Source organism: Argiope bruennichi, chromosome 6, assembly GCF_947563725.1.
Source record: "Argiope bruennichi chromosome 6, qqArgBrue1.1, whole genome shotgun sequence".
NCBI classification, from domain to species: domain Eukaryota; kingdom Metazoa; phylum Arthropoda; class Arachnida; order Araneae; family Araneidae; genus Argiope; species Argiope bruennichi.
Genome location: NC_079156.1, coordinates 4,905,206 through 4,933,037, shown reverse-complemented (window position 1 = coordinate 4,933,037; position 27,832 = coordinate 4,905,206). Strand labels below are relative to the sequence as shown.

General features: G+C 27.6%; 2 protein-coding genes across 3 annotated transcripts in view; one reads left to right on the top strand and one right to left on the bottom strand.

Moving 5' to 3' along the window:
• The window catches only part of LOC129972303 (E3 ubiquitin-protein ligase MYLIP-like), a 28,065-nt gene extending 2,345 nt beyond the window's left edge, over positions 1-25,720 (top strand). Inside the window, exons 2-6 of the mRNA XM_056086390.1 lie at positions 679-869; positions 6,557-6,881; positions 8,030-8,274; positions 19,376-19,799; positions 24,077-25,720. Of these exons, the coding sequence (XP_055942365.1) occupies positions 679-869; positions 6,557-6,881; positions 8,030-8,274; positions 19,376-19,799; positions 24,077-24,334 (1,443 nt within the window). The 3' untranslated portion in view covers positions 24,335-25,720. The remainder of the gene's footprint in view (positions 1-678; positions 870-6,556; positions 6,882-8,029; positions 8,275-19,375; positions 19,800-24,076) is intronic.
• Positions 25,721-26,745: 1,025 nt separating this feature from the next.
• LOC129971607 (RING finger and SPRY domain-containing protein 1-like) overlaps positions 26,746-27,832 on the bottom strand; it is a 63,963-nt gene continuing 62,876 nt past the window's right edge. For both annotated transcript variants that reach the window (XM_056085537.1, XM_056085539.1), the window contains exon 16: positions 26,746-27,569. The gene's annotated coding sequence lies outside the window, so the exon portion shown is untranslated. The remainder of the gene's footprint in view (positions 27,570-27,832) is intronic.

Genomic DNA, 27,832 nt, shown 5'->3' with positions numbered 1-27,832 from the left:
CTATAAAAATTTCAAAAAATAAATCATTTTAAGCAAGGAGATAGAGATATGACATTGCTACTTCTACTCATATTTTAAAATTGTCTGTGAAGGTGTTAAGAAGTTTTTAAGTCTAAACAGAAAGTTTTTGAAGTGAAAGTAAGATAATAAGAAGTCATAATACTGTTCTAATCATATTAGCTAGTTGTGAAGAAGGGATCTTTTAAAGTAGTAAAACTTCTAAATTCTCTACTTGCATTTTGCCATGATAAAGAATAGTAGTATTGAAGTTCAAATGCCTGTGTTCTTGCAGAAAAATGCTTCAGATTGTTCGGCCTAAGTAACATATTTGCTGGTTTTTGTATTATTCAATAAATTTTTATATAAATAAAATTTTAGAAATGTTATGAATATAGAGTCTAATGTAACACAAAATACTGTTTTCTTAAAACATAGTGAATTTGCTGGTAGTTATATAATTTAAGCCTACAACTTTGGATAGACTTGTATTTCAAGCCAATATTTTAGACCATTTATCATTTCTGCTTAAAAGTAACCATAAAGAAAATATTTTTAACATATATAAGTTACACTTGAACTATAATCTTTTGTGATTCTCAGTTTTTTTTTATTTACTATATTTCCATTTTATATTGTTAAAAGTTTATATATTTAGAAAACTATTTATGTATCTCATAGGTTTGTGAAGTTCTTGGAATTATTGAGTGTGATTACATGGGTCTGCAATATGTTGGGCCCCATGGTGAAAATTTATGGCTGAATTTGCGCAATCAAATAAGGAGACAGCTCCCTGGTCCTCCACCTTATCGTCTGCAGCTTCGAATGAAATTTTTTGTTCCTCCACATCTTATTCTTCAAGATATTACTCGGTAAAGTATTTATAATTGTATTTGATGAAATGTCTGTATTTCAAATGTTTGGGTTCATAACCAGTTCTAGTTTTAGAATTTGCAGTTGGAAATAATTTTTTATTTTTACTTTGTTTTCAGCCAACATTCAACCTGAGTATATACATATATAAACATTTTTTAAAAATGTTAGTGAATTACATGATACCTTTTTTTTTATTATTATTTTTCACTTTTAAGTCATTAATTAATATATACTTAAAGGAAACTTAAAATAATTTTTTCAAACTTATTACTGAGTAATAATGGGGTGTGGAATTAAAATTTAAATAAATCAATTAGTAAGTAAATTCTGAAAAAGTTAAATTGTGTACAGTCATAGAAAATACAAACGTGTAACAAAAGCAAGTGAAAAGATTCCATTTCAGAGTAAGGCATTTCATTAATTACATCCATTGAGAATTCAGTTAAAAAGTATATTAGAAAGAGAAATGAGTAATATCTATTAAATACATGTTTGTTTTATAACAGTAAATAATTTCTATATTTAAATCAAAAAATTTTATTATTTAAAAGCCTCTGTAGAAAAGAGTTAAATTATATTAAAATTACTATAAAGGACAAAAAAAAAATCTTGATGTTTTGAACAAAGCTACTTCAGAACTCAATTCAGACTGAATTTCCATTCATTATTGTTATGCTATGGTATTCAAGTGAGGGAGAAAGAAAAAAAAATCTTAATTCTGAATATAATTTATTTGAAAAATCTTCTTACTTTATTAATTATTATTATTATTATTTTCATGAACATCAAATGGTAGTTAATATCTGTATATATTTGCAAAACTAACTTAGATCTGTTAAAACAAGTCATATTTTTGTGAGCTAATAATGCATAAAAAAGTAATGCAAAATAATGAAAAGAGCATAACTTGATTAATTTGAAACTGCTGCATCAATTTGATTTATTATTTGAATTAAGAAAAACATCTTGAATTAAACTCGAATTTGAATTTAAAAAAATCTTCTGAAAATGCAAGAAGAGAAAATAACAAATTTTCATTTAAAATTGACTAAAAATTATTAATTCATTATATTTAACAATTTTAATAAATAGTGCTTAAAGAATGAAAAAATTTTTTTCTTTAAAAAATAAGGAAATTGCATGTATTCATAAAAAAAAATATTTTAACTAAGTTTATTATTATTATAATTTTTTTAATTCAGATTTTTTTTATTGAATATATTAAATAGTGGTCAAGTATGGAAGGGAATTGATCATCTTAAAATACTATTTATTCCTGATCATGTGGGCATAAAGTACAAAGCCCTATTGGAAGTTACAAAAATGATCTACTATAAAATCCCTATAGTAATCATTCCATTTGGCTAAAGGCTATCCTTATTTACAACAGTGTTTTTTAGTCCTAAAAGTTACTTAAACCATAGAAATTGTCATCAAAATGCTAGTAATTATTCTGCATTCAAATATGATTATATTATATTCTTCAAAATATTTTATATTTGCTGCCATTCTGTAAAGTAATTATGTTGTGTGAACATACAAAAATCCTGAATTTCAATTTGTTGCAAAAGATGCAATTTTCTTTTTCATTCTGAAATAATGACGAAAAAATTACTAAAGATTTCCTTAGTGAAAAATAATTCATTTAATAATATTCTGAATTGAAAAGAAATATGGAGATACATTTCAGCTTGTGAAATTCATCTTAAGTTTAATGAGAAAACAAGACATTTGTGCCTATAAAATTTTCATTCCAATTTTTCAAATTTGGCAAAATGTTTATCTATCTCTAAAAACAGAATATATTCTAATTAATTATATTTCAAAGGCACTTTTTAATGTAGCAACCATTTTTCTTTTCTTTTTTCTAATATTATGACATTTTTTTTAATTTTATTTTTCTTTAAAAAGTTCTTAGAAGTATACAGTACTTAAATATTTTGTATAAAAAATACAGAGTTACTCATTCAAAAGTTAATGATGTTTGCAGTATCCTTTGAAGTTTAAAATTAATTTGCTATCTTATAAAATGGCAAGAACTTTCACTAGGTTAGATGTTTCTTTATGAAATGTGTTGCGAATACCAGGATTCGATTAAAAAAAATTGATCAAAGGTTTGATTTTGATTCGGACCACTATGCATTTGAAGGTGCAACAATGCTTATTAGAGATGTTGAAGAAAAGAAAGATGATAAAATGTAAACTAACATAAACAAACTCTCGTACTACATTTATGTTCATTGGTATTTATATATTTGTTGTATGTGGTTTTAAAATAAACTTTGCTGTTCTCTGAATTAATTGGAGATTTTTTAAAGACTTAACTTCCAATTAGAATATCAATTTAGTATGTATTACTTTTAACATTTGTTAAGAAAACTAAAACTTTTAAATTGATAAGCTTTTAAAAATTGATTCCATTTAAGTATATTAAATAATTTTCTGTAAATATAAATGCTTTTGTTTATGTTAACAGAGCAACATGAACCAAATAGATATGCTGCCATGTGTTGTAGTTTGAATGCACTGCAACGTTCCATAATAATCCTGATGTGATTAAAATCTTGTAGTTCAAAATTTTGATCCTAATTATAACATAGTATTGTTTTCCATGACTTAAGATAAACATCAGGCATGTTGATATTTTTAATAATTTTGATATTTTTTTAATGTATCTGAATATTAGTATATATATAAATATAACAGGGGGAGGGGCATGGGTTAGAAAATTGAGTTCTGGATAAGATTTAGCATAATGGCCTTTAGAATGCTCATTCATGAAAATATTAAAGAGCAATAGACAGGTAATTTCAAGAAAATTGTCCTCGAACTTTCAGCATAGCTCATATCTTAATAATGTATGGCTGTTGCCGAGGTGCAAACAGCATAGTTGGCAAAGCGCTGGAGCAGTATTCGCGATACCCGCGTTACTGCTCCAAAAAATATGGATTATTTAAAAAAAAATTATTTAAATAGAATTGCAGACAGCGTTAATTACGTTATAATTCTTTTATCAATCAAAAATAAACATTCATTCACTTCATGCTTAAATCATAAGTTTAATTTAAGCAGGAAAAATAATTTCAAACAATTTAAATGATAATAAACATTAATTATAATTGCTGACATCATAAAAATATTTCATACATTTTATATTACATACAAAAACAGAAGTGATAATTATCATAAAAGCATTGGAAACAAGATAGATGTATTTTGACATCTTGCATAATTGATAAATAATGATTGTCCACAGGAGAAAGGATCCGATACGATCCAAGGAACCGATTTGAAAACCTTCATTTATTTTCAAAAAACCAGCAGGAAGTGGCCTCTCCAAAACTTTCTCACATACTGTCTTATAAAGATGTCATTCCAGAGAATGCCTTACAAGGCATTGGCGTACAATAGTTTCAAAATATTAACTTTTGGCATGGATTTAGCATTTTGACTGAATCTTTTGTTTCATCCTTGGCAAGTTTTTTTGATGATTAATTTGTGTTCTAGACACGCTTTTCTCAACCGATTGACACTAAAATTTTTCAAAAAACTACACTTGTTGTGACAAAAATCCCTGAATAAATTTCATACTTCATGAAATAATTTCATTGTTTCATTGCATTTTTGAGTTGTGTTTACATGTTTCTGAAAGTACAGACTGTTGGATGTGAATTAAAAACTTGATAGGTGTCTACACTATAGATGTTAAATTTGTATTCTGAATTTTATTTATCTAGTTATTTTCTTTTTGTAATTATTCTGCTAACATATATTCGAGCAGACGGATTTCCACTGATCAGATTTTACTCAAAACTTGGTAGAAATCAGGAAATTCTGTATAAAGACTGTATACCAAATTTCAATAATCTAGCTCAAAGAGTTTTTTTTTTTTTTTTCAGTTATCATTGTCACAGTCGGAAAGATGAACATTTTCTAAAAATGTGTTTCTCGAGCTTAGGGAACTCTAAAACGTGGAGATTTGTCAGAATCTCCAGTTCGAATTTTTGACTATTACTATATTATCTATACGAGAAAATAATATTCGTTTTTCTTCTGAAAATCAGGCAACATATGAAGCATATCATATCGTGTTATTAAAAATTGGCATCTGCGTATGCCTTCCATAACTGAACACTTGCTTTCTACTTTTTTCCTTTTGACTGTTAATATTGATAATGTTTGCTGATACGATTTTATTAATTTCAGCTACCCTCTAATTACCAATATAAATACAGCTTTGTTGAGTTATAACAAATAATTTGTGATTATTAAAATTCAAACATTTAAAACTGTCAATGATTTTAAGTTGAAAATATTTATTTAAATTATTTTTTATTGTTTAAAATTAGATTTATAATTATTTTAACACTTTAAAATTAAATTGTAATTCAAGAGTCGTATAAATGACAAATATTTTTTTTTAAAAAATAAGTAATAACTTACATATTAAGAGAAAATGCATTTATTTTTCTATACAAAAATGAGTATCATATTAATTGAAATTATTGTTAATTTAATTAATTTTAAATATTTAAAAAAACACACATTTATATTTTTAATTATTTTTCTTCGAAAAATTTAATTATAATCCAAGAATTAAATAAATAAATTTTAATTTTTGCATAAAAAATACAAAACATATTAATTAAAACTGTTTGTAAATTGTTAAATTTATTTGAAATAATTTAGAAAGAAAAAAAAAAGCAATAGGCCAGAACCGAATTTTGGTCTTATGAATGCTATTCCGACTGTGCTATTTGGGCCGCAGCAACGGCGAAATTATTAATATATCAGATATGCTGAAAGTTTGAATGCCATTTTCTCAAAATTGGCTGGCTGTTGCGCTTTGATATTTTAATGAATGAACATCCTTCATTATACTAAACATCATCTTGAACTCAATTTTCCAACCCATGCCTTCCTCTTCTAAAGGTTAAAATCAAAATTTACTTGTTAGCCTTGTAAAATGTTATTTTAAATTTTTGTAGGTGCCTTTTTTTTTTTTTTTGGCCAATTAGTGGTTTTTCAAGTTTACTTTGAGTTTTAATAATCTTGATCGATTTACAAGGCTTTTCTCAATCTATCCAAGCTGCTGATTGCTGTTTAAGTTTTCTTGTTCAACCAAAATAATTGTAAATTAAACTTTAAAAAAAAAAGAATGAATCAAATAAAACATTTAATAGTGCGAGATTTATATGCTTAGTGCACTTGTATATATTTATATTTTCACTCTGTGAATGGAAAAGCTCCGTATATGTAAATTTTACTTGAGTTGTTTCTTGTTTGTAAATCTAAGATTTTGTTAGTGATTTGTCATTTTCTTTCTGATGCTCCAGAATTTTGAACATTTTGTATTCTAAAAGTGGTGATAAGTCAATATTTTTAGGGCTTGATTATCAGTTAATAAATTGTTTTAATTAAATTTTGAAAACATATTAGTGATATTGCCTATTAGCAAATTTGGGGAAAAAAGAAGTTAATTTCGGGATTCTATAATTTTTTTTTTTTTACAATCAATTATTAAAGACTGAGAATTAAAGAAATTTCTACTTCTTAGTACTCTAATGAAAGTCTGTTTTTAAAAATTGTTTTTATTAAATTTATTTCAGTATGAGCAAGTTTTTTTTATTTTTCTTTTGCTTTCTTGCCTTGCATAAAATATTCATGATAGTTTTTTCCATAGGCATTATTTTTACCTGGATGTTCGACAAACATTCATTGAAAATAGATTACGAGTGCCCTCTACCCACCAGATTTGTCATTTAACTGCCCTTATTGCACAGATAGAACTTGGTGACCTTGATGAAACAGTTGGATCAGCAGCTGCACTCCTTCAGTATCCCAAGTATCTACCAACAAATTATTTGATGAACTGTTCCGAAGATTCTGAGCACCCGCCTCAATTGCGTGTTAGATGGCGTTCTGGAGGAAGCACAGATGCCAGTAGTAACAACCATAGCTCTAGTGAGGAAATTATTACAGAATCAACAGATGAAGAACAACAACAAGTAAGCATTTTCCTTCTTTTATCTGTATAAATAAAAATAAATTCTTACATAGTTTCTATTCTATAGAAATCCTACTCAATGTGTTTTCTTCAAATTTTGTTTACAAACAATGTAGAACACAAGAAAAATTTCATGACATTTAACTAAACAGTTAAGTTTTTTATTAATTAAAATTGCTTATATTATTTTTTATCATTCATATTGAATGAAACTATAACAAGTATTTTAAATGTTTTAAATCATTTGCTTCTATTTTGTCATTTTAAATACTTTGTTAAATCTTACACCATTCTTTAAACAATATTAAAATTTTATGGGAGAGGGGAGAAGCTTTTTTTTTTTTTTTTTCTAAAAATTTAACAATGCAAAGTTTTAAGGTATGAAAATTGCTTGATACAGTTGTTCTTATTTAAATTTTTAAAAAAAGTGGAAGATTTTATATATTTTATATAAAAATATTTCCTATATTATATATATTTAAATAATGATTTTTTAATGTGCATTGTCTTCCATCAAATGTTAGTATTAAACATTTTTTATTTTACTATCTCACATTCAACATTCCACTATTTAGCAGTCAACTTTTGATTTGTAATGTGATAACTATAACCTTTGCAATGTTATGAATATTTTTCTTATATTTCCATTTAGCTTGCATGTGTTGAAGCCAATAGTTTTAGTAAAAGTTTCAATGAATAATTTTTTAATTAGTTACATTTTTTTAAAAATTATTATTTAGATATGAAACTATTTTCATTTTGAGTAAACTGCATGTATCCGTATGTCTGTTAATAAAATTTAAAAATTATTCATTGAGTGTTAGTTTATTTTTAACAAGCAAGATAATTGATTTTCAACAATGTTTTTTCGAGATATAAATTATTAAAGGCTTAACAAAAAATAAGAAAGGCTAGTGGAAAAGCCTATAACAAAATCAAATTATCTATCACGTTTCCTACTTTAAGAAAAGAATAAAGGTGGGATTTTATTTCATTGTGTTGTCTTTTTTGAGTATTTTTCTTAAATATAATTCATTTTAGTTAAGAAAAAAAAAAAGGTGTTGTTGTTTTGATTGTAAAATGTTTCCAAGCATTGTGAAATGTTGCCTTTGACTAAAACAGTCTTTGAATTTTTTATGTCCTTTATAGGTTAGCATTGAAACAGACAGAACTGCAGTGATACGCCTATGTCAGAAAGTGATGAAAGAGCACCTACTGCTCAAAGGAATGACAGCCAGTGCTGCGGTGTACCAGTTTCTCAAAGAAACTTCAGAGCTTGAAGACTTTGGCATGGAGCAGTATTTTGTGAAAAACAGAAATGGGGAAACTCTGAGAATTGGTGTTGGACCCACAGGAATCCTGATTCATGATCTAAATCTGGTTTTGAAGCATAAGTAAGTAATGGCTCATCTTGCCAATCATAATCTTTTTGAGGTTTTTCTATTAATGGAACCCTATCATTGCCAAGTTTGAATGTTGATATCAATAATAATTACTAAGAATACTAGAGTTTGTTGGGTTTTCTGAGGTTTTGTTAATGCAAAACGACTTCAGGCTTTAATTAATGAAAAATAACCTTTTTTTTAATGCTTTAGATAATTTCTATTCATTAGTTTTGATCTATTTGGCTTTTAAATGCCAGTTTGATGCTACAAAACAAATCTGAACATGAAAATTGCATGTGTTTTAAATTCAACTTAGTTTTATTTCCATTAATTATAGTTACTTTTAAGCCTTCAGATATTTATTCACTAAACATATTGCATAAAAATATAATATACACTGTAGAGGTGTTAGATTTTTACCTTGTGAAAGAAATTGATTCAAAAATAATTTGAAATTATAAAATTTTTTATTTCTGTATTGATTTAGAAATTTCTCTGTATATTTTTTAACTAGCTATTACCCGCGACTTCGCACGCGTGGAAATTTTGATGTGTATGTATTAGAACTGACGGTCTGATCAGCAGTCGGCAGTGTGTCTAAAATCGCCTGCTAGTAAAACGACAACGCCGCCCATCACCGCCTGGTTGCCGCGGATGTCCTGCAGACTGCGGTTGAACTCCTCTAATGCATGCTTGTGCGCCATTGTACACTCGTCCTATACTTTTAACTTGCACTGCTCCAAAAGGACTCCCCTGCCGCTGTTTTTGTTCACGTTGCATGTTGAGGTATCTTCGCTTGCAAGATTAAGCGGCAATTTGAAAACGGAATGTACAGTCCTTCCACCGCTAAGCAAAGTTGCAGCAATGCCCAATGAAGCTATAGCCAGAGCTCCTTCACAACTTCGCCTGATAATTCCCCTCTTCGCTGCGGTGGGAATAGGCCGAAATCAGCGAGACGTTTTCCAGATATGGAAATCATTTTATCCTCAATCAATACCAAAGTTCCGTTAATGATTAGTTCATGCAAGTGCCATCCAGCCTATTCACGATATCTTCTGATAAAGCGTCCTTGTATTTATCCCACAGCTGGAAGGGGTTTGATAGTCCGCAAGTGCTCACTAAAATTGCAAACCGGTCCTCTAGCTACTTTCATAGCCCGAGCGTTTTACTCCACATCGAACGATTAAATTTGCATTTTCTGGGCATTTCGAAAAACTATCAAATAATAACAAATAAAAAATTAAAACTTACCTAAAAAACGATGCACTTAACTATAAGCATATACGAAAAATATATAGCTAACAAAAATACAATTAAATTACAAAAGCACGCAACTAACCTAAGAGCAATTTATTTAATAGTATACCTGAAACAAAACAAGACAGCAAATCAAGTCTATTTTATTTATCTATCGAAATTGAGATAGCTACAACAGTATAATACACATAATTTTTAAACTTTCAATTAAAATGAAAACACAGTTGTCAACAATCAGAGTACACTGCGCATGCATGAATTTTCAACGCCATTTGGGGTGACGCAAATGCGTGAATTTTCTACGCCAGTTGGGGTAACGCAATGCAGATTAGAAATTTTCAATTACTTATATCCATGTTTTATTTTAATTTAAAAGTACTTCAGAATGAATCCGAACGATTGATTAATTAAGAATTTTTAATTTTAAATGCATCAAACACTAAGAAAATAAACAGAATCGTTTGAAATATTCAGTCGAAAACATGTTAAGCCTAATCTCGTTAGAGTGGGGGAAAAAAACTGAAACCTTATTCGTTTTTGCCGGGATTTGGCCTCTGATTTTTGGCGAGAAAGTTAGTTTTTAATTAATAAAAAAATTAACCACTCAATTAACCGAAATAAATAGTAGCTATGTCCTATTCCAGACTGTAATCTACCTCTGTGCTAAATTTCATCCAATTCCGTTCTGATCGATTGACTAACAAACATCCATCCATCCATCCAAACTTTCACATTTATAATCTTAATATATATAAATTACGTGTCACGTTGTTTGTCCGCGATGGACTCCTAAACTACTTAACCGATTTTAATCAATTTTGCACACCGCAGTTTGATTTAACTTAAAAGATAGGATAGCCCTTTTTTTGAATTTTTAATTAGAATTTTAATTATTAATTAAAAATTAACTTTCCCGCCAAAAAAATCGTTTCATTTTCCCCACCGCCAATCTTATATTAATATACAGTGAAAGTCAAAAGAAAGTAAACACCAACTTTTCATGTATAAAATGCTTTATTTCAAATGCATTATTGACTTATAATGTAAAACAAATACTTAAAATTAAATGTTCATTTAATTAGAATTTAACAGCTTATAAATGTTAAGCTAAAACAAAATACAAAAAGAAATAGCTCAATTTAAACAAATGTCTAGCCAACTTTCTGAGTCAAAAAAAAGTAAACAGATAACTCTGATAGCAAAATAGAATGAAAAAAATTAGCAATTAATACTTTGTTTGCTTTCCTTTAGATTTTATTACAGCTTTTAACCTTCTAGGCATAGATGCTACCAATTTTTTCGTCAGTTCGATCGGGATTTTCTGCCATTCTTCCAAGATAGTTTTTTTCAATTCTTCTTTATTTGAAACCGTTCTTTGGCGTACTTTTTTATCTAAATATGCCCATAAATGTTCAATGGGGTTGAGGTCTGGAGACTGCGGAGGATGGTCTAAAGTCTTGGGTGTCCGATATAGTAACCATTCTTTTACAATTTTAGATGTGTGTTTTGGATCGTTGTCATGCTGGAAGATCCAAGTTCGTGACAGTCCTAATTTCTCAACACTGGGGCCAACATTTTCTTTTAAAATATTTAAGTAGCCTATTTTATCCATCGTAGATTCGATAAATACCAAATTTCCGACCCCTGCTGCCGCCATACATCCCCAGACCATAATAGAGCCACCCCCATGTTTAATTGTTTTAACTGTACATTTATCATCAAATTCTTCGTTCTTCGATCGCCATATTTTCGACTGCTTTTTAGGGGCCAAAATTTCAAATTTTTTTTCATCACTAAATAAAATATTATTCCAAAAATTTAAATCATTTTTTTTCGTACTTCCTAGCAAAATTCAGGCGCTTATTTTGATTTGTTTTCGATATGAATGGCTTTTTACGCGGTATCCTACCATGTTACCCATGATCATTAAGAGTTCTTCTTATAGTACTTGCGCTTACTGATTTTCCTGATGTCTGAGATACATTTTGCGCTATCTTTACAGCACTTTCAGCTGGATTTTGTTTTATCTCTCGTACTACAGTTCTAACTTCTGCATCAGTAAGTCTTCTTGGTCTTCCTGTTCTTTCAAAATCCTTAATCTGCTTATACTTCGTATATTTGTCAATGATTTTTTTTACCGTGCAATGATTCCTTTGGACAATTTGTCCTATTTCACGTAATGATTTTCCGTTTTTCTTCAAATTTATTATTATTTTTCTCGTTTCTAGTGATGTTTGTTTCCACATATCCAGTTTTCTAAAAATGTTCCAGAAAATTTCAGAAATTAACAGAAGAGCGAAATGTACATCAAGAATTCACTTTTGTTTAAGATTCTGTGAAAAAAAAGTGGTGGCACTTACAAAATTGATAACGTTATAGTGAAAGACTTGTCAGTGTTTACTTTTTTTTGACGCTCAAAAATGGGTGTATTTTTTGATTAAGCGGCTTATTTCTTCTTGTAATTACAATTTGTTTAATATTTATAACGATTTAAATATTTTAATATTAATTATTTAACTATGCAATATTAATTTATGTTACAAGTCAATAATATATTTGCTATATATTGTTTCACACATGAAAAATTAGTGTTTACTTTTTTTTGACTCGCACTGTATATAAATTACGTGTCACGTTGTTTGTCCGCGATGGACTCCTAAACTACTTAACCGATTTTACTCAAATTTGCACAAAGTGTGCAGTTTGATCTAACTTAAAAGATAGGATAGCCCTTTTTTTGAATTTTGAATTAGAATTTTAATTATTAATTTAAAACTAACTTTTCCACCAAAAAAATCTTTTCATTTTCCCCACCGCCAAATGAGTACGGTTTCAGTTTTTTTTCCCAACAGTCACGAGGCTTGGCTTAAGATTTTTCGGCTGATTATTTGAAACGATTCTATTTATTTTCTTAATGTTTGATGCATTTAAAATTAAACATTGTTAATTAATCGATCTTTCAGATTCATTCTTAAGTACTTTTGAATTAAAATAAAACAGAATAAAGGAAATTAAAAATTTCTAATCTGCATAGCATTACAACAACTGGCGTAGAAAAACTCACGTATTTGCCTTACAGTAACTGGCGTTGAAAATTCACGCATGCGCATTGTGTTCTGATTGTTGACATGACAACCATTATCAACGGATGATTTAATTTATTTTTAGGTTAGTTGCATGTTTTTGTAATTAAATTGTATTTATGTTAGTTATATATTTTTTGTATACGCTTATAGTTTTAAGTACATCGTTTTTTTAGTTTTTTTTAAACTTGTTTTCAACCGATTACTTTAAACGATTCGTTTTATTTTCTTAGTGTTTGATGCATTTAAAATTAAACATTGTTAATTAATCGTTCTGGTCATAATGAATCTGAGAATATTTTGTTGACAAATTCTTGAAATATTACATAAATTAGGAAAGATCTTCTTTAGTGTCCATAAAGTTTAAACGCTCAGTGACTGTTTTCAGTGATCATATTACAAAAAAATACTTTGTTTCAGTAAAAAATATTATTATATTAATTGCAGATTAATCCTTTCCATTTTAATTTATAGTATAAATTCTATGGGAACTAACAGAAAATTAGAGAGATACATATTACGTTATGACTGAAGGCGTTTATAATATTATGAGAGAATTATATGACTATCAAAATTTGAAGTTTTAAAATATTTTGATGAAGAAGCTATTAAAGTAGGAATTGCATAAAATAGTTAATTATTAAAATTTTAACGAACATTAAGATTGCGAACCGGCTGGTCGCCAAAGGCGGCTAGTAGTAGTATAGATTTAACAAATATTTGGAACAATATATCTATTCAGTATACCTTTCAGGGATTTATGTTAAGCTAATTACATAGCATACCAAGATCTTCATACATTATGCTACTATTATTATATATACATGTTTTGATATTTCATTTAATTCAAATACCCAATATGAAAAGCATTCATTGCAGCAAATCAAATTGAAAATTTAATTTGTAAATTTTTCATGTTCTGTTTATTTATGATTTGATTAGAGTAATATCTGTTCAGGTCTTAAAAATTCCTTTTCAAACAAAACGTTTAATGATTTTGGAACGGTGCAGGATTAAGTATCTCAAATTTTTATCATGGGTTTGTTTATTTTGTATGTTGAAAAAATATTAATTACAATTTACCAGATTGTTTGAATATCATTGAAAATAAATAAATTTTAATATAAATTATGAATATTTCTGTCTTACATGAAAAAAAAGTTTCATGAAAAAATTTCTTAGAATTCAAGATAAGAAAAATTTATTTTCCTCACAACCTCTGACTTTTATAACTGTTTTTAGGGAATGCTAAATTGAAAGTGAGGGAAACCGTGTTTTAGTTTTGAACGTGTTAGTAGTTTTCTATAATATTTGCTTTCTTATTAATGCTCTGAATTTTTTCTCTTACATATTGCTTCATTGAAATTATTGAATAGATAAAATAAGCATAAAGCATATTTTTTCTGGAAAGAGAAATAGATTTAAGAGTATTTGGGAATTAACATGTTTTATTTCATGATTTTAAAAATGTAAAAAAATTGGGCATGTAAATTAGTAAAAAGTGGGAGCTCCAATTTTTTTTCATAATAAAATGAAGAGTTTTTTTATTGTGTTATGAATGTTATAATGAATATTTTACGATATCTCCATTAAGTTTAAAAGCCTAAAAATATTAAATATGTGGGTCACCCACCTCGCTCTTATTACCCTATAAATATCTTTTTCACTTCAATAACAAAAATATCATTAAAAACTGTAAATAAAGAAACTCCCTTAATGTGCTGTATCTGATTGAAAAACTTCAGAAATGGAATTTTTACAAAATTTTCTATTTTTAATGTTTTATAGTAGATTAAATATGTAATCAGTAAGAATTAGCTTTATTCAGCATTTATATTATTAATTATATGCAAGCTGTTTAATTTGTAACAGAAATCAACTTATCTTTTAAAATTTTGCTCTGTTGTATAATTTTTTAAGCATGTTTTAGCATGCATGATGCAAGCAGGATAGACTGTTGGATTTAAATTTGGCATTAATTAATTCTTTCTTACTAAACACTAATTACATTGAGTTTTTTCAAAATTTTAAATCAGATTTTTAATAAATTAAAAAAAAATTAAAATGTGACCATTTCAACATCCTCAAAGATTTCAAAAAAAATTATTGCAAAAAAAAAATTAAATAAGCTTTTAGTGATGTCAGTTTTATTATTATAAAATGTTAATTTTAATTCAATTTTTTTAAATAATGCAGTAGATTGTTATTAGTTATTTACTTTTGAAATGCTCAATTAGTCCGTCAGAGCTATCCTTAAAAAAAAAAAGTATTTTTTTTAAATATTAAATTTTTAAAATTTGCTCACAGTTTTATTTCTAGTTTAATTTAAGTATCTTATTCTATATATAATTTTGGTATAATTTTATGAATTTGTAAGCTTGCTTTAGAAACTATGGCAAAATAATATAAAAACACAAGTGATAAAATTAAAAAAATATTTTTAACAGCATTATTGTATTATAATGTTTTGGGCTTTAGGTTTGAAATTTTTTTTCTCCCTCTTTATAATATAATTTATCTTCATAAATGGTTTAACAGAATGGGAATATCATGAAATGTTTCCACTTTCGATATCATTGAGCAAAAATTATTACCGAGCTTTTAATATGGTGACCTATTTTAGTTAATAAGTTTGAATTTCCTTTGTTTCTCATGATATCTGTTTGTTATAAGGATTTGCTTCTTAAGAGCATGAATACTGACCTCCAAATAAAGTTCAGTTCCTTGATGATAGCAGCTTCCTGTTAAGATAATAGAAATATTTTCTGCTTATCTTTAGGCTCAAGGTTATTTAAATTCACCCAAGGTTTTGAATTACAATGGAATTTTATCAAATGACATATTATTAATAGTATATCATTTATCACACTTCTTAAGGGATATATATATATATATATATATATATATATATATATATATATATATATATATATATATATATATACACAAAAGTATTAGAATCAAGTTAATAGGAAAAACAAAAATAAAATAAAAGTTAAACCAAAAAAATTATTTAAAAAATATTAAAAAAAGAATCCGGCCTGAAGACTTTTTCAAGGGTCACCCTCAGGCAGGGATTCAAATAAAGGGATTTTTTCTGTGAGGACATACAGACATTGTCTAATAATGATTCCTCGTGACCCGAAAATCCCCTGAAATTATGCTCAAGAGATATACAATTTTAACAGAAAGGAAATACAAAATAACAAATTAGAAAAAAACCACAACAAAGTAAAAATACAATAACAAAAATAACAATAAAAACAAAAACAGCATTAAAATTAAAATTAAAAACGAAAAGGCCAGAACTTACAATCCAACAGTCAAGGAAACTTTAAACAATCGATTGTGATTTCCTGTTTTTAAAAAAGTTAACGGTAAATTATGTAAACAGAGGTAGGCACCCAGCGCCATCTATTGAGTGATCCAATATGCAAGTAAAGTTCTATTTTAATTTAAGCCAAAGGATTAATCCCAAACCATACCTTGTTTAATTAAAAATTGACATTACAGTAATTTCTAGGAAAATCATTTTTAAGGAGGATATTTGATGCTTCAATATAAGAATTTTTATTATTGCAAACCCTTTTGATCCTGTTAACTTGTGAGAAAATTAGATTTTTGAAAATTTTAGAGTTTAGATTGGAATGGTAGTTACATAGTTTTGTTATTTTAAAGTTGAAATCATCCCTTTTATCGTATATACCAACTATTGTTTTATCATTAGCAATTTCGATTTTTAAATCCAGAAAGGTAGCCTCAAGTTGATTTTTATTTGTATCTTTTAGAATTAAATCTTTTGGATAGCAATTAGTAATAATATTAGTATTGTCGAAGTTAATCAAAAGTAGGTCATCAATATATCTCCACCCGTTTATTAAATTATATTTAATTATTTTTTTCTCATAGTAATGCAGGAAAATATTAGCTAAAGCACTTGAGAAAGCTGTCCCCATTGGAATGCCCTTGACTTGTTTATAAAAATTAATACCATTAAACACGTAATTTTCAGTAATATTAAAATTACATAACTCAAGCCAGTTATTTTTAGGAATGATATTTTCATTTAAATATTCGTCATATATAAAAGTGCAGACCTTTATTAATTTTTCATGAGGTAGATTAGTGTATAAATTTTCGAAATCAAAAGTATTAAGTTTATTAATGTTGTTATCTTTAAGAAAATCCAATACTTCTTTGTTACTAGAAATAATAAAGTTGTCTTCATTTTTTATTTTGTCCAGGATAATTTTTAAGTATTTAAAGAAATGTTTACCCGTATAGTAATTATAACTGCAAGTGCTACAGGTTACGAATCTGAATTTTAATGGATTTTTATGAAATTTAACTGTTGGGAATAAATAAGGATAGTTAAGAGAGCAAGTCTTAGTTTTGGTTTTTTTTGCGAAAGCTAGCATTCTTTTATCTAATTCCTTTTTCCCGGTGTTCTTTAACATATAAGTTGCATTAGAGTTATATTCATTAATTAAAAGTTCTTTATAATAATATTTACAAATTAAACAGAAATTATTTGCTGATTTATCTATTACTGTAATAACAAATTTTTCTTTTAAATTTTTTATTTCATTTTTTAATGTTTTACTAAAATAAATCCCACGTTCTTTAGATCTGTCAAAATCAGTATTCAATTTTATTTTAATTTCCTTTAAAATTCTCACTTTCCATTCCCCGAAACCTTCCGCAGGCCAATGGTATTTTCTAGATAATTTGGCAATAAAAACATCCAAATCATTACCAATAGAAATCAAAATTTTGTTATGGTTTATTTTTTCTCTTAATCTAAATTTTGTTCCTCTTCCCATTCTGCAGTCACATAATTCTATCCATTTTTGTTAGCCATTTACATTTTTCTTTTATCTATGAGAATTTTTCTTTAGGTTTTCAAAAATTCTGCATGAAAAAGATAATTATAGAATTGTCATAAATAATTAAAAATTGCTGAAATTTACATTTTGATTAAATAATGCTACATTTTGCTGATTTGAAGTAATGTTTCAAATCTTCTGTCACACACACACAAATTAACTTCAAACCTATAATCTGAAATATAAAATGATAATATTTTATACTTGATTGTAGTAGCTGTTGCATTGTATTCTGTGTATAAATGAATTGTACATGTTGCATTTGCAATAAGAATGCTAGCCTTAAGTCATTATGTTAATAAAAGCTAAAATTGTACCATGAAATTAAAATCCAAACAAAGCAGTTTTCTTTAGTATAATATTAATATTAGTAAAAGAATAGATTTGAAGGATTTGATAAAATATTAGCTTTACTACAATTATAAAAAGCATTATTATAAAGGGTTGAAATTAATTAAATTTAAGGAAAATTAATTTAATGTGAAAATATTTTTTAAGAAGGAACTTAGTTATTTTTTATTTTAATATTGTAAAAATGAGTTATATTCGATAATATGCACCTAAGTAACTGAAGAAAAAAATTTAAAATTTCAATTAATTTTTATCAACATTCTAAAAAAAAATCTGAGTGAGTTTTATTAACTAAGAAATAATTAGTTTCAAAAATTGATAGCTCCAGGCGCAGTAATTTTCTCTGAAAAACACTTAGAACGAGTTTAGAATCATGCAGTTTACAGTAAATATACAAGTCTAAAAATATTTTTAAGTGGAGCACAACAGTAGCTAGGAATGAAGATTCACGAAGATGTGGTACCCTTTGGGAGATGCACATTTCAGGAATGCAACTATAAAAACTTAATGCTGTTTTGAGGCAGTGTCTTGGAATATTTTTAATCAAGTTCAGAAAGTGTAATTTAAATGTATAAGTTTTATTTTTAGTGAAGTCTGAACTATTTTGTTTCACCAACATAATCAAAGGGGCAACAAAACATTTGGTTATTAAAAATTTAATAGAAGTAAGAATAGCAGCTTTTCTTGCAATTTCTATCTTATTTGAATGATGTTAGAGAAAATGGGAGATTTTTGAAAAAATATATTAAAATTGAAGATGTGCCTGTATAGACGGATTTTTATTGTATATTAACATTTCAGATATGATTGCCACAGATTAATTAATAAAATTGTCATCGAAAATCTCATGATCATTGGCAGAATGCTTTAAAAAAAAAATGTTGTACATTTTAGATGGAAATATATAGTAATATTAAAAATTTTGTTTCCTTGCTGTGGAATCTTCTTAATTCATAATGTTTATTAGCACTCAAATCAAAAACTAATCACTAAAATAGGATTGAAACAAATAATGATTTGCTAATAGGGGGGGAAATGTAACACCAGTTTAAAAATAAAGCTGGAAGAAAATGTTAGCAGTAGCCTTCAATGAATCAGTGTTAGTAAAAAGTGATAAAAGTTTCAGATCTTCTCTCATTTACCTTTACTATAATACAACATAAAAAAACTACTAAAATGTGAAGTTATCATGAATGACTCATGATTCAATTTTATTTATGATTAGATTGATTCACTTACTGATAACTTGATTAATTTGAACATTAAAAAAATCAGTCTGGAAGGCGAAATTAGGATTGGTGCATCTGATAGTGAAACAGATTAAAGGAAACTTAACTTCACGCAGCATTACAGATTTCCTTGGCCAGTTCTATTACAGATGAGATGCTCTGTATTCAGCTATATTTAAATTGCTCTGTACCGCATAATAAAAAGTTAAAAATGTGTAATTATTGAAATCAGATAAAACTTTAAAAAATAATTTAATATACATAAAGTTTATTGCAATGTTTTTTTCCATTTCTACATTGATAGCATCCCTTATGCGTCCATTCATCTGGCCACCCATGCAGGTCGATGTTTCTTTCTGAATTTTGTTAATGAGAGTGGAGAGTCTTCTGCCCTGGGATTCAAACTAGAAAACTGTCACTCTGCCAGTGCTTTGTACAGAGCTGTTACTGAGAAGCATGCTTTTTATAGCTGTGAGACTGTGAGAAATGCTGTCACTTCTCAATATATCAGAGACTTGAAAGGAACTATTGCTTCATTGTTCAATGAAAACACTGCACTTGGGAAAAACTATGTTTTTGACATCCAGAAAACATGCCGAGAGGTTTATGATCACACAAGACGTGTCATGTATCAGATGGAATCTGCTGGGAAGCAGAATTCTCTAAATACTCCCCTTGTTGAAAATAATGATTTGAAAGAACAGAGCTGCCATGCAACGGCTTGTAAGGTGAGTGGATTACTCAATTCGCTGTCAACAATTGTGCATATATAATATCTTATGTGTTAAAAAAGAATTGTTTAATTATTATGAACCTTTACTATAATTTATCTTACTAGTCGCCTTTGACAACTAGCTTGGTTGCCTGGTTTATTAATTTTTTTAGGCCGTTAAACTATAAATATGGAATTGCATTTTCTTTTTAAAAAATCACTTTTTTTATATATCCGAAAAATGAATTGAATTCAATGAAGGCGCTATCAATTACTATGGGTGCAAATTAAAAATGCATATATACATAACGAAAGTGAAAAACCTATATAATAAAGCAATTTTATAAACCTTAATTTTAGCATTGCAAAAGCATGCGATCAAATGTTAAGATAAATGAATTTGTATTTTAGCTATTGGTTTGAACTGCATATGTTCTTGAACATCCTGTTTAATGTTTCATTCAAATAGCGTAATTATGCAAGGAGTAAACCAAAGACTGGATTTCCTACTTTGCTAAAATCTGTTTCAAAGCCTTGTTTGACAAATAACATAAGACGAACTCTAACTTATCAATTTATTATAGTTGTTTATTGCATCAATTGGCATAATATGTTTATAACAGTGATTTTTATTATGATGAAATTCAAAACAATATATATTACTTCTTCGACTCATTGAATCGCCTTATTTTGCAGCTTCTAAAATTCATTTAATGATTTTTTTTTTTTTTTAAATTTTGAAGCAATGCGATATATTTTTTCCGGCTGGCTTCAATTGGCATTTTTACTTTTTCGTATACAAAATTTAGAAAAGGGATTGCAATTGTCAAAGAATTAGAACTCAAGGAAAAAATTGCTTCCCTAGCTTTTATTTAAATTTAAAAAATTTTAAAGCAGTTCATTGAATAAAATTCCGTTGATGACTTTTATTAAATTTTGAAGCAAGGCGATATATTTTCTCCGGCTGGCTTCAAGAAATGCTTTTTTTTTTTTTTTTTAATGCTTCAACTGGCATTTTTACGTTCTCGTATGCAAAATTTAGAAAAGAGATTGCAATTGTCAAAAAATTGGAACTCGAGACTTTAACGAATCTTGACGTTTCAAACCTCCTCGAGTTTGAAAAATACATTGTCTGCCTGTGACGCAACGGATGAAACTTCTTCACGCCAAATTTGTAGATTTCTATCAAATTTTGAGCAACAACCGTTTTGGAGGAAGTCTGTTAGAATATAAGTTAGCATGACAACTACGAAACAAAGAGGGCTAAATTGATAAAATTCAGTACACAGATCTATTGTATTGACATATTTCAAATTTTGAGTCAAATCCAACTAGGGATTTTTGTATTTAGGTCTGTACTTTCAGAAACATGTAACTCAAAAATGCAATGAATTAAATATATCAAATTTGGTATTAATTTTTATGACTGTAAGTGTAGTTTTGATCCATTTGAAAGAATGCGTCTAAAACCAAATTCGCTTTTCTGATACTCCAACCTTCATGTCAGGGATTAATTGCCAAGGATCTGACAATAGAAACAGTTTAAATCATGCCCAAGATTAATATTTCGTAACTGTTGTATACCAATGCCACACAAGGCATCTTCTGGATGTATGCGAGAAAGTTTTGGGAGGACACTCCCTCGGATTTATTTTCGTCGTGCTTCTAACTAGAGAACTGATTTCTTTAACTTTATTTATTTTTGACTTCATGAATTTGCTTTCAACTAGACTGAACTTTGCTGAAAACTAGGACTTGCGAAAGCATTTTCATATCTTCATAAAATATAGATATAAAATTTCTTCTGTGATTTTAAGTAAGAATTTTTACTTATAGGTTAAAAAGCAGATTTTCATTAAATTTTAGAAATGTTAAACATTAAAAAATAATAATAATAAAGGCTTTTACTAATTTTTAGAGATAAGAGGCAATGAGACAATTTCATTTCAGTAAGATAATTTGTTAACACAGTAATTTTTTTGTATTAAAAATGATCTAAAAATTTAGAACATGGGATTGTCATCAATTTCATGGCAATTTTGCAAGTCGTAGAATGATAGCCAACATCAATTATCAGAAATATTAAAATTGCACTGTGAAAGTCACTACACCACACCATAAAGATGAATGTTTGAAGTGTTGACACAAGAGTTTCTTCAAAATAGCTTTTGAACGGAAATTTTTTCGAACTCTGTAAACTAACTTTCTGACTAATCTACATATATATATGTATGTGTGCATGTTTAGAGACATGTCAATAAACTGGAGATTCACTTATATTCCCTTATGTTTCTGGTTAGGTTAAATCTTAATGTCTATCAATGTATAGTGTTAGAACATCAAATAGCGCACTCTGCGTTCACGCCATATATATACAGTGCCCGAAAAAATTATAAGGACACACGAAAAACCGCCAAATCTAGAAACCTTGTTTACAGAATCGTATGCAAATTTTTGAAGCAAAAATAGAAGTAAAACTAAAATATTTTATGCGTAAAGTAATTAAAATTTTCAATTTTAAATCTGCTAAAATTTAAATTTTGATTTTTAAACCTAAATGAAAACGGAAAAAAGTATAAGGACATTGCTTTTTCTCCAGTAATTATTTAAAAATTTGCATATTTGAAAGCATAAAATGACAATTCCGAGTTAAAAGATTCATTTGCGAAAAGAATTTCCCACTCGGCGACTTTCAGTGGGAATTTTTAAACGATGCCCAAAGGAACTCAACTTTCTGACTCTGAAAATGGAAAAATTGTTACTTTTCGAGAATGTGGATTAAATGGATGGGAAATTTCAAAAAGAATCAAGAGATCTAAAACGGTTGTTTATAATTTTCTAAAAAATCCTGGGATGTATGGTATAAAAGCGAACTGGGAGACCAGAAATTCTCACCCGTCGACAAAAAAGAATGATTGTAAAGAGAGCTTGCGAGAAAAGAGAAACCGCAAGACAAAATTTGAGTTTACCATGCTCAACAAGGACTGTTCAAAATGTTTTGAGTAAACATCCTCAAGTTTCTTATGGGAAATTAGTGCCACGCCCCCCTCTTACAAATCATCATAAGAAAAGAAGAGTTTACTTTGCCAAAAAATACATTTCTCTTGGTCAAAAGTGGGCTGATGTAATTTTTTTGGACGAAGAAAAGTTCAATCTTGATGGACCTGATGGTTTTCGTTATTTTTGGTATGATCTGCGAAAGACCAAGGAAGTGTTTTCTAGGCGTCAATATGGTGGTGGCTCGGTTATCGTATGGGGCGCTTTTGCAGCAAATGGAACCACTCCAATTGTAGTTATCAACCGTAAAATGAATTCGGACAGGTATATTGATATGTTAGGAGAAAATTTGTTACTTGAAGCGCCACTAATTACTTCAGGGGACTATATTTTTCAGCAGGATAATGCTTCGATACACGTTTCTACGAGTGGAAAACTCTGGTTTGAAGCTAATTCTGTAAATTTACTTGATTGGCCGGCGAGAAGTCCAGATCTTAAACCAATCGAAAACTTATGGGGACTTCTAGCCCGAGAGGTTTATAAAAACGGCACACAGTATCAATGTACACAAGATCTTGTCGTCGCTATCAAAGACGCTTTGGAAAAAATATCTGTGGACATTTTAAAAGATCTTTCAGAATCTATGACCTCTCGGCTTATTCAAGTGATTGAAAAAAAAGGTAGTTTTCTTGATTATTGAAACATTTTTTAAGTATTTTACAACATGTCCTTATAATTTTTTCCGTATTTCCTTTAATGTTAAATTTTGTAAAATCAATATTTTGAAGCTAAATTATGTTTTTTATATGGTATAAGTGTTATCTCAAAATTATGCAGCAGAATTAAGAAATATAAAAAGTTCATTTAGGTGAAATGGAAATAAAGCATATTTTCATGCAATTACATGTTGTCCTTATACTTTTTTCACGCACTGTAAATGCACAATGCTTTTTGATTTGGCTTTGGTTGAACGCAAAACCAAATGAATCAGTTTGTTTTCTTCTGCTCTGCATAGTCATGTATTTGGAACTTTCTTTTTATTTAAGAAAGTGTTCTTTTAGCAAAAATTTTAATTTTTATCCAGTAATAATAATGTAAGTTAAATTTCAACTCATTATAATGAGGAAACATTGGACCAATTCTTAAAATTAAGTAAAGCTCTGAACTTCATTCCTGTAGACTTCAAAATATTATTTTGTGTCGTCAGTCTCTTTCACAGACAGAAAATGTTTTATGTGATGGCATTGTTGCAGGTTGATAAATTTAATGCTAATCAATATTTTTTCCATTTTGCAGGAGATCCAAGAACGATTAGCAGCATTTCAAGATTCTATGTTGTGTCGAATCTGCATGGATTCTGATGTGAGCACTGTTTTCTTTCCGTGCAGGCACGTAGCATGTTGTAGTACGTGCGCTCCCCTCTGCCACAACTGTCCATTGTGTCGAAGTAGTATTTCCGAAACTCAGCATGTATATCTTCCTTACACGGGATGTGAACTTTCCAGCTTTAAAAAGGAAAGGAAATCCTCTGTTGATGTGAAGTCAGAAAGCTGAAACTTTTACTCATAACTGTGAATCTTTATTCAGGAAAGAAGAGGCTGCATTCAAGGACAACTCAAGTTGATATAATTAGAAAGCTTTGAACAGTCATAATGCTGGTGCATTTATAATATACATTTTTATGCATTAACAGAGCCCATCAAGTTTTTATCATTGTTTATTTTAAATACAATTACATTACCAATATTTGTTTTTTAAGTTGAATTTCTTTCAGTGTAAAAATTATATTTAATATACATATTCAGGATCATTTAGCTGGATTGAATAGATTTTCAAAGTATGCAACTTGAGTTGTCACTGACATCAGATAAATTATTTATATTAACATATTAAAATATCTAGTTTTAGTGAGTTACTGAAAAACATTATTTATTTGTTGTTATTAATCAGGTTTTATAAGTAACTTATATGTAGTAATGAAATATGACTTATGGAGTTACTTGTTTTATTAATAATTCAAATTTTTTAAATGCAATAAAAATAGTATTAAGGTTGAATTAATATTCACTTGGGCAAATTTAATATAAAAATTTCTGCATTGCATGGCAATACTTAATATGTGTAATTGTAGTTTTTAATGAAAATTTTATTCATCTTTTTAAAATTATTACGAAGAACGTGATTTCTTAGAACATAAAAATGATACTCATTATTAAAAGAAAAAAAATTATGATTTGTGTCAGTATTAATTTTTATTAATACAAGTATTTTTAAGTGTTGTATTTTAATCTTTATAGCCTATGAATTTACTTTTGACATTAAATTCCTCCTTATTTTACATAAATGTTTCATCTTAAATTATTAATTTATATAACAATATTCAGTTTTGTTATTTCCACAGGTAATTCTAAAACTTATTTTTATAAATGAAGAAAGCCATTTTAATTTGTGTACCAGTTTTGAAAATCATATTTCTCCAAAATGTGCTTGCTATCTTGACATTTGAGTATTTAAAACTAGAATTTTAAATCCTGCATTAAGTGAAAACTAATAGTTATTAAAAACTCTACAAATGATAATCGCACAATTTTAAAACGTGATATTATATACTATTTATAAAAGTATCACCTTATTCTAAATGTTGCATAGTATTTTTGACCTGTAAAGTGTTTGTGTATAATGATTGTGCACTTTAGATTTTGGTGAATATGCGATTAAAAAGGCTATTTTCTAAGATTTATTTCTTTATTAGTCAGAAAGGACATTTTTGATTCTTAGGTGACAATCTATACTTACGTATTATATTTTTAAAATTAAGGATACATTAGAAAAAAAGATTAGTGTCTTCCAAAAAAATATGTTGCAATGAGTTGGGTGTTTGCCAGTATTTTTATGTGCACAAACTGTAATTATCTGAAAATAAAGAATAGGTTTAAGAAATGTGTGGATTCTCTTTTTCTACATACAATGGAAGAGTTTTGACTTCATGTCTCCTAAAATCTTTATTGTTGTTTAAACAGTCATTATTTGCATATAATTTAAATGTTGTACATCTTTTTTTAATAGAATTCAAGCAAGGAGGGTACTTTAATAAATTTTTTTTTAGTTGTAGAAGAAAAATTTTGAATTAAATTGTGAGCAGTGCATATTTACTTAGAATACTGCAATATAATTTTTTGGCAAACTTGTTTGGGTTTTAAATTTATCTATCAAAGAATACTTGAATGTAAAAAAATTATACTCATTCAGGGTTCACAGCATTCTAAGTAGATGATTTTTAGGTATACATACATATTCAGTAAGCTAAACTTTTATGCAGCTCTAAATTATTTAAGACATTCTAAATTTACATTCTCTGTCAAAGAAAGAAATGCAATTTCCAAAAATATCTATGAAAGGCAATAATATAAAAACTCCAATGAATGGCCAACTTCCTTGAAAAATAAAATTTATAATTAAAAAGGCTCTTTTGTATTCTTGCATTAATCAGGATATTCTGATTAATGTAACAAAAGGTACTTATTATAATCTATTTATTTTTAATAATGAAAATTATTATTTCTGGAGTTATGTTTTATTAATTATATAAAATTTCAAAATAAACGATAAAAAAATTAAAGTCTGAATTAATAAACAAAAATAAGAATTAAAAGCAGAATTAGTAAGCAGGTTACTACTAAGATTTCTAAAGGTGTCTTCATTATATGGTAAAATTTATTTAACAGATAGCTAATATTGATTCGATCTGCCAGATTCAAAAGAAACTGATAGGCAATTGAGTGAAAATTTTTCTTTGACCAATAAAAAGTATTACTGAAAATCATTAATTTTCTTTTATTTACAACTGCATAAGTTATTTTATACAAGATGAAATCAATTTATATAATGAAGATACATGCAAATGCATAAAGTCACATGATAGACAAATAGTTTTTAATTTCAAACAAATCATCAATGAAAGTTTTTAGTCCATATAACTAGATTTTTTTTTTGTTCAATTTAATTTTTTTATGAAGTTTTAGATTTTTGTTTAATTTTAACAAACATAGAGGAAAACGTAACATTTTCACACACGTAAGTACTTTATCAAATATTTAGAGCTGTGCAATAAATTTATACACAGAGTTAACAAACTCGTACTGTGAAATACTATCAAAGAAATATTTAAACTTTGAATAGATTTAAGTTCGTTAGAAGAAACTTTATACACATTATTTGAAGTAGAAAATACTTCAAAGATTTTAAAATAAGCTCTTTCTTACAAGTTAAAAGGGAGTTGAAAATAAAGAAGGCATTGAAATGGAACCAATTGTTAATGAGACCAGATTTCATAAGCATTTTTTTATAATCTACAAATAAAGACAAGTAAAAGCAACAAACTACACAAACATCGGTAAAATTTGGCACTTAAACAGTGAATAATGGCTTAAATTAAATTAAAACTCAAAACTTTATATTTCCAAACATCATTTCTTACCAAATTACAAATAAATTTCATATCACATAATTGACAGATGACGAGTGCAAAAACAACAACAACAAAATCAAAATTAGATATGATTTGATTAGAAAATTTTACACAAAATCATTATCTTTTCCGTGGGTTGGAACATTTAGCATTCTAAAACCTTCAAACCAGTCTCCATAAAAATAAAAACTCCCTAGATACAGAACTTTTCTTTTGTTAAAAAAAATATGGCAGCTTTTTCAAGTCAATAAATATAGCAGTCATCTGCATATCCAAGTTGTATGTAAAGTTTGTTTTAGACAATCAAGATAGATAAGGTACCTAGGAAGAAAGGAATGTTGTAAATTAACAAAATCCATAAATGAAATATTTTTTTTCTATTATCTAACTAGAACCAGAAAAATTGCGTCAATCATAATAACTCCACCAAGATAGTAAACTGTAACAACATAAAATATGTAGATCATTCTAGAATCTAATTATAGATTCTATTATGCTATTTTTCCTAATCAAAAGTAATTATTTCTAAAATTATTTAATCAAGTTAGGGAAAAGATTATGATAAAATCTTTGATGAAAATTAT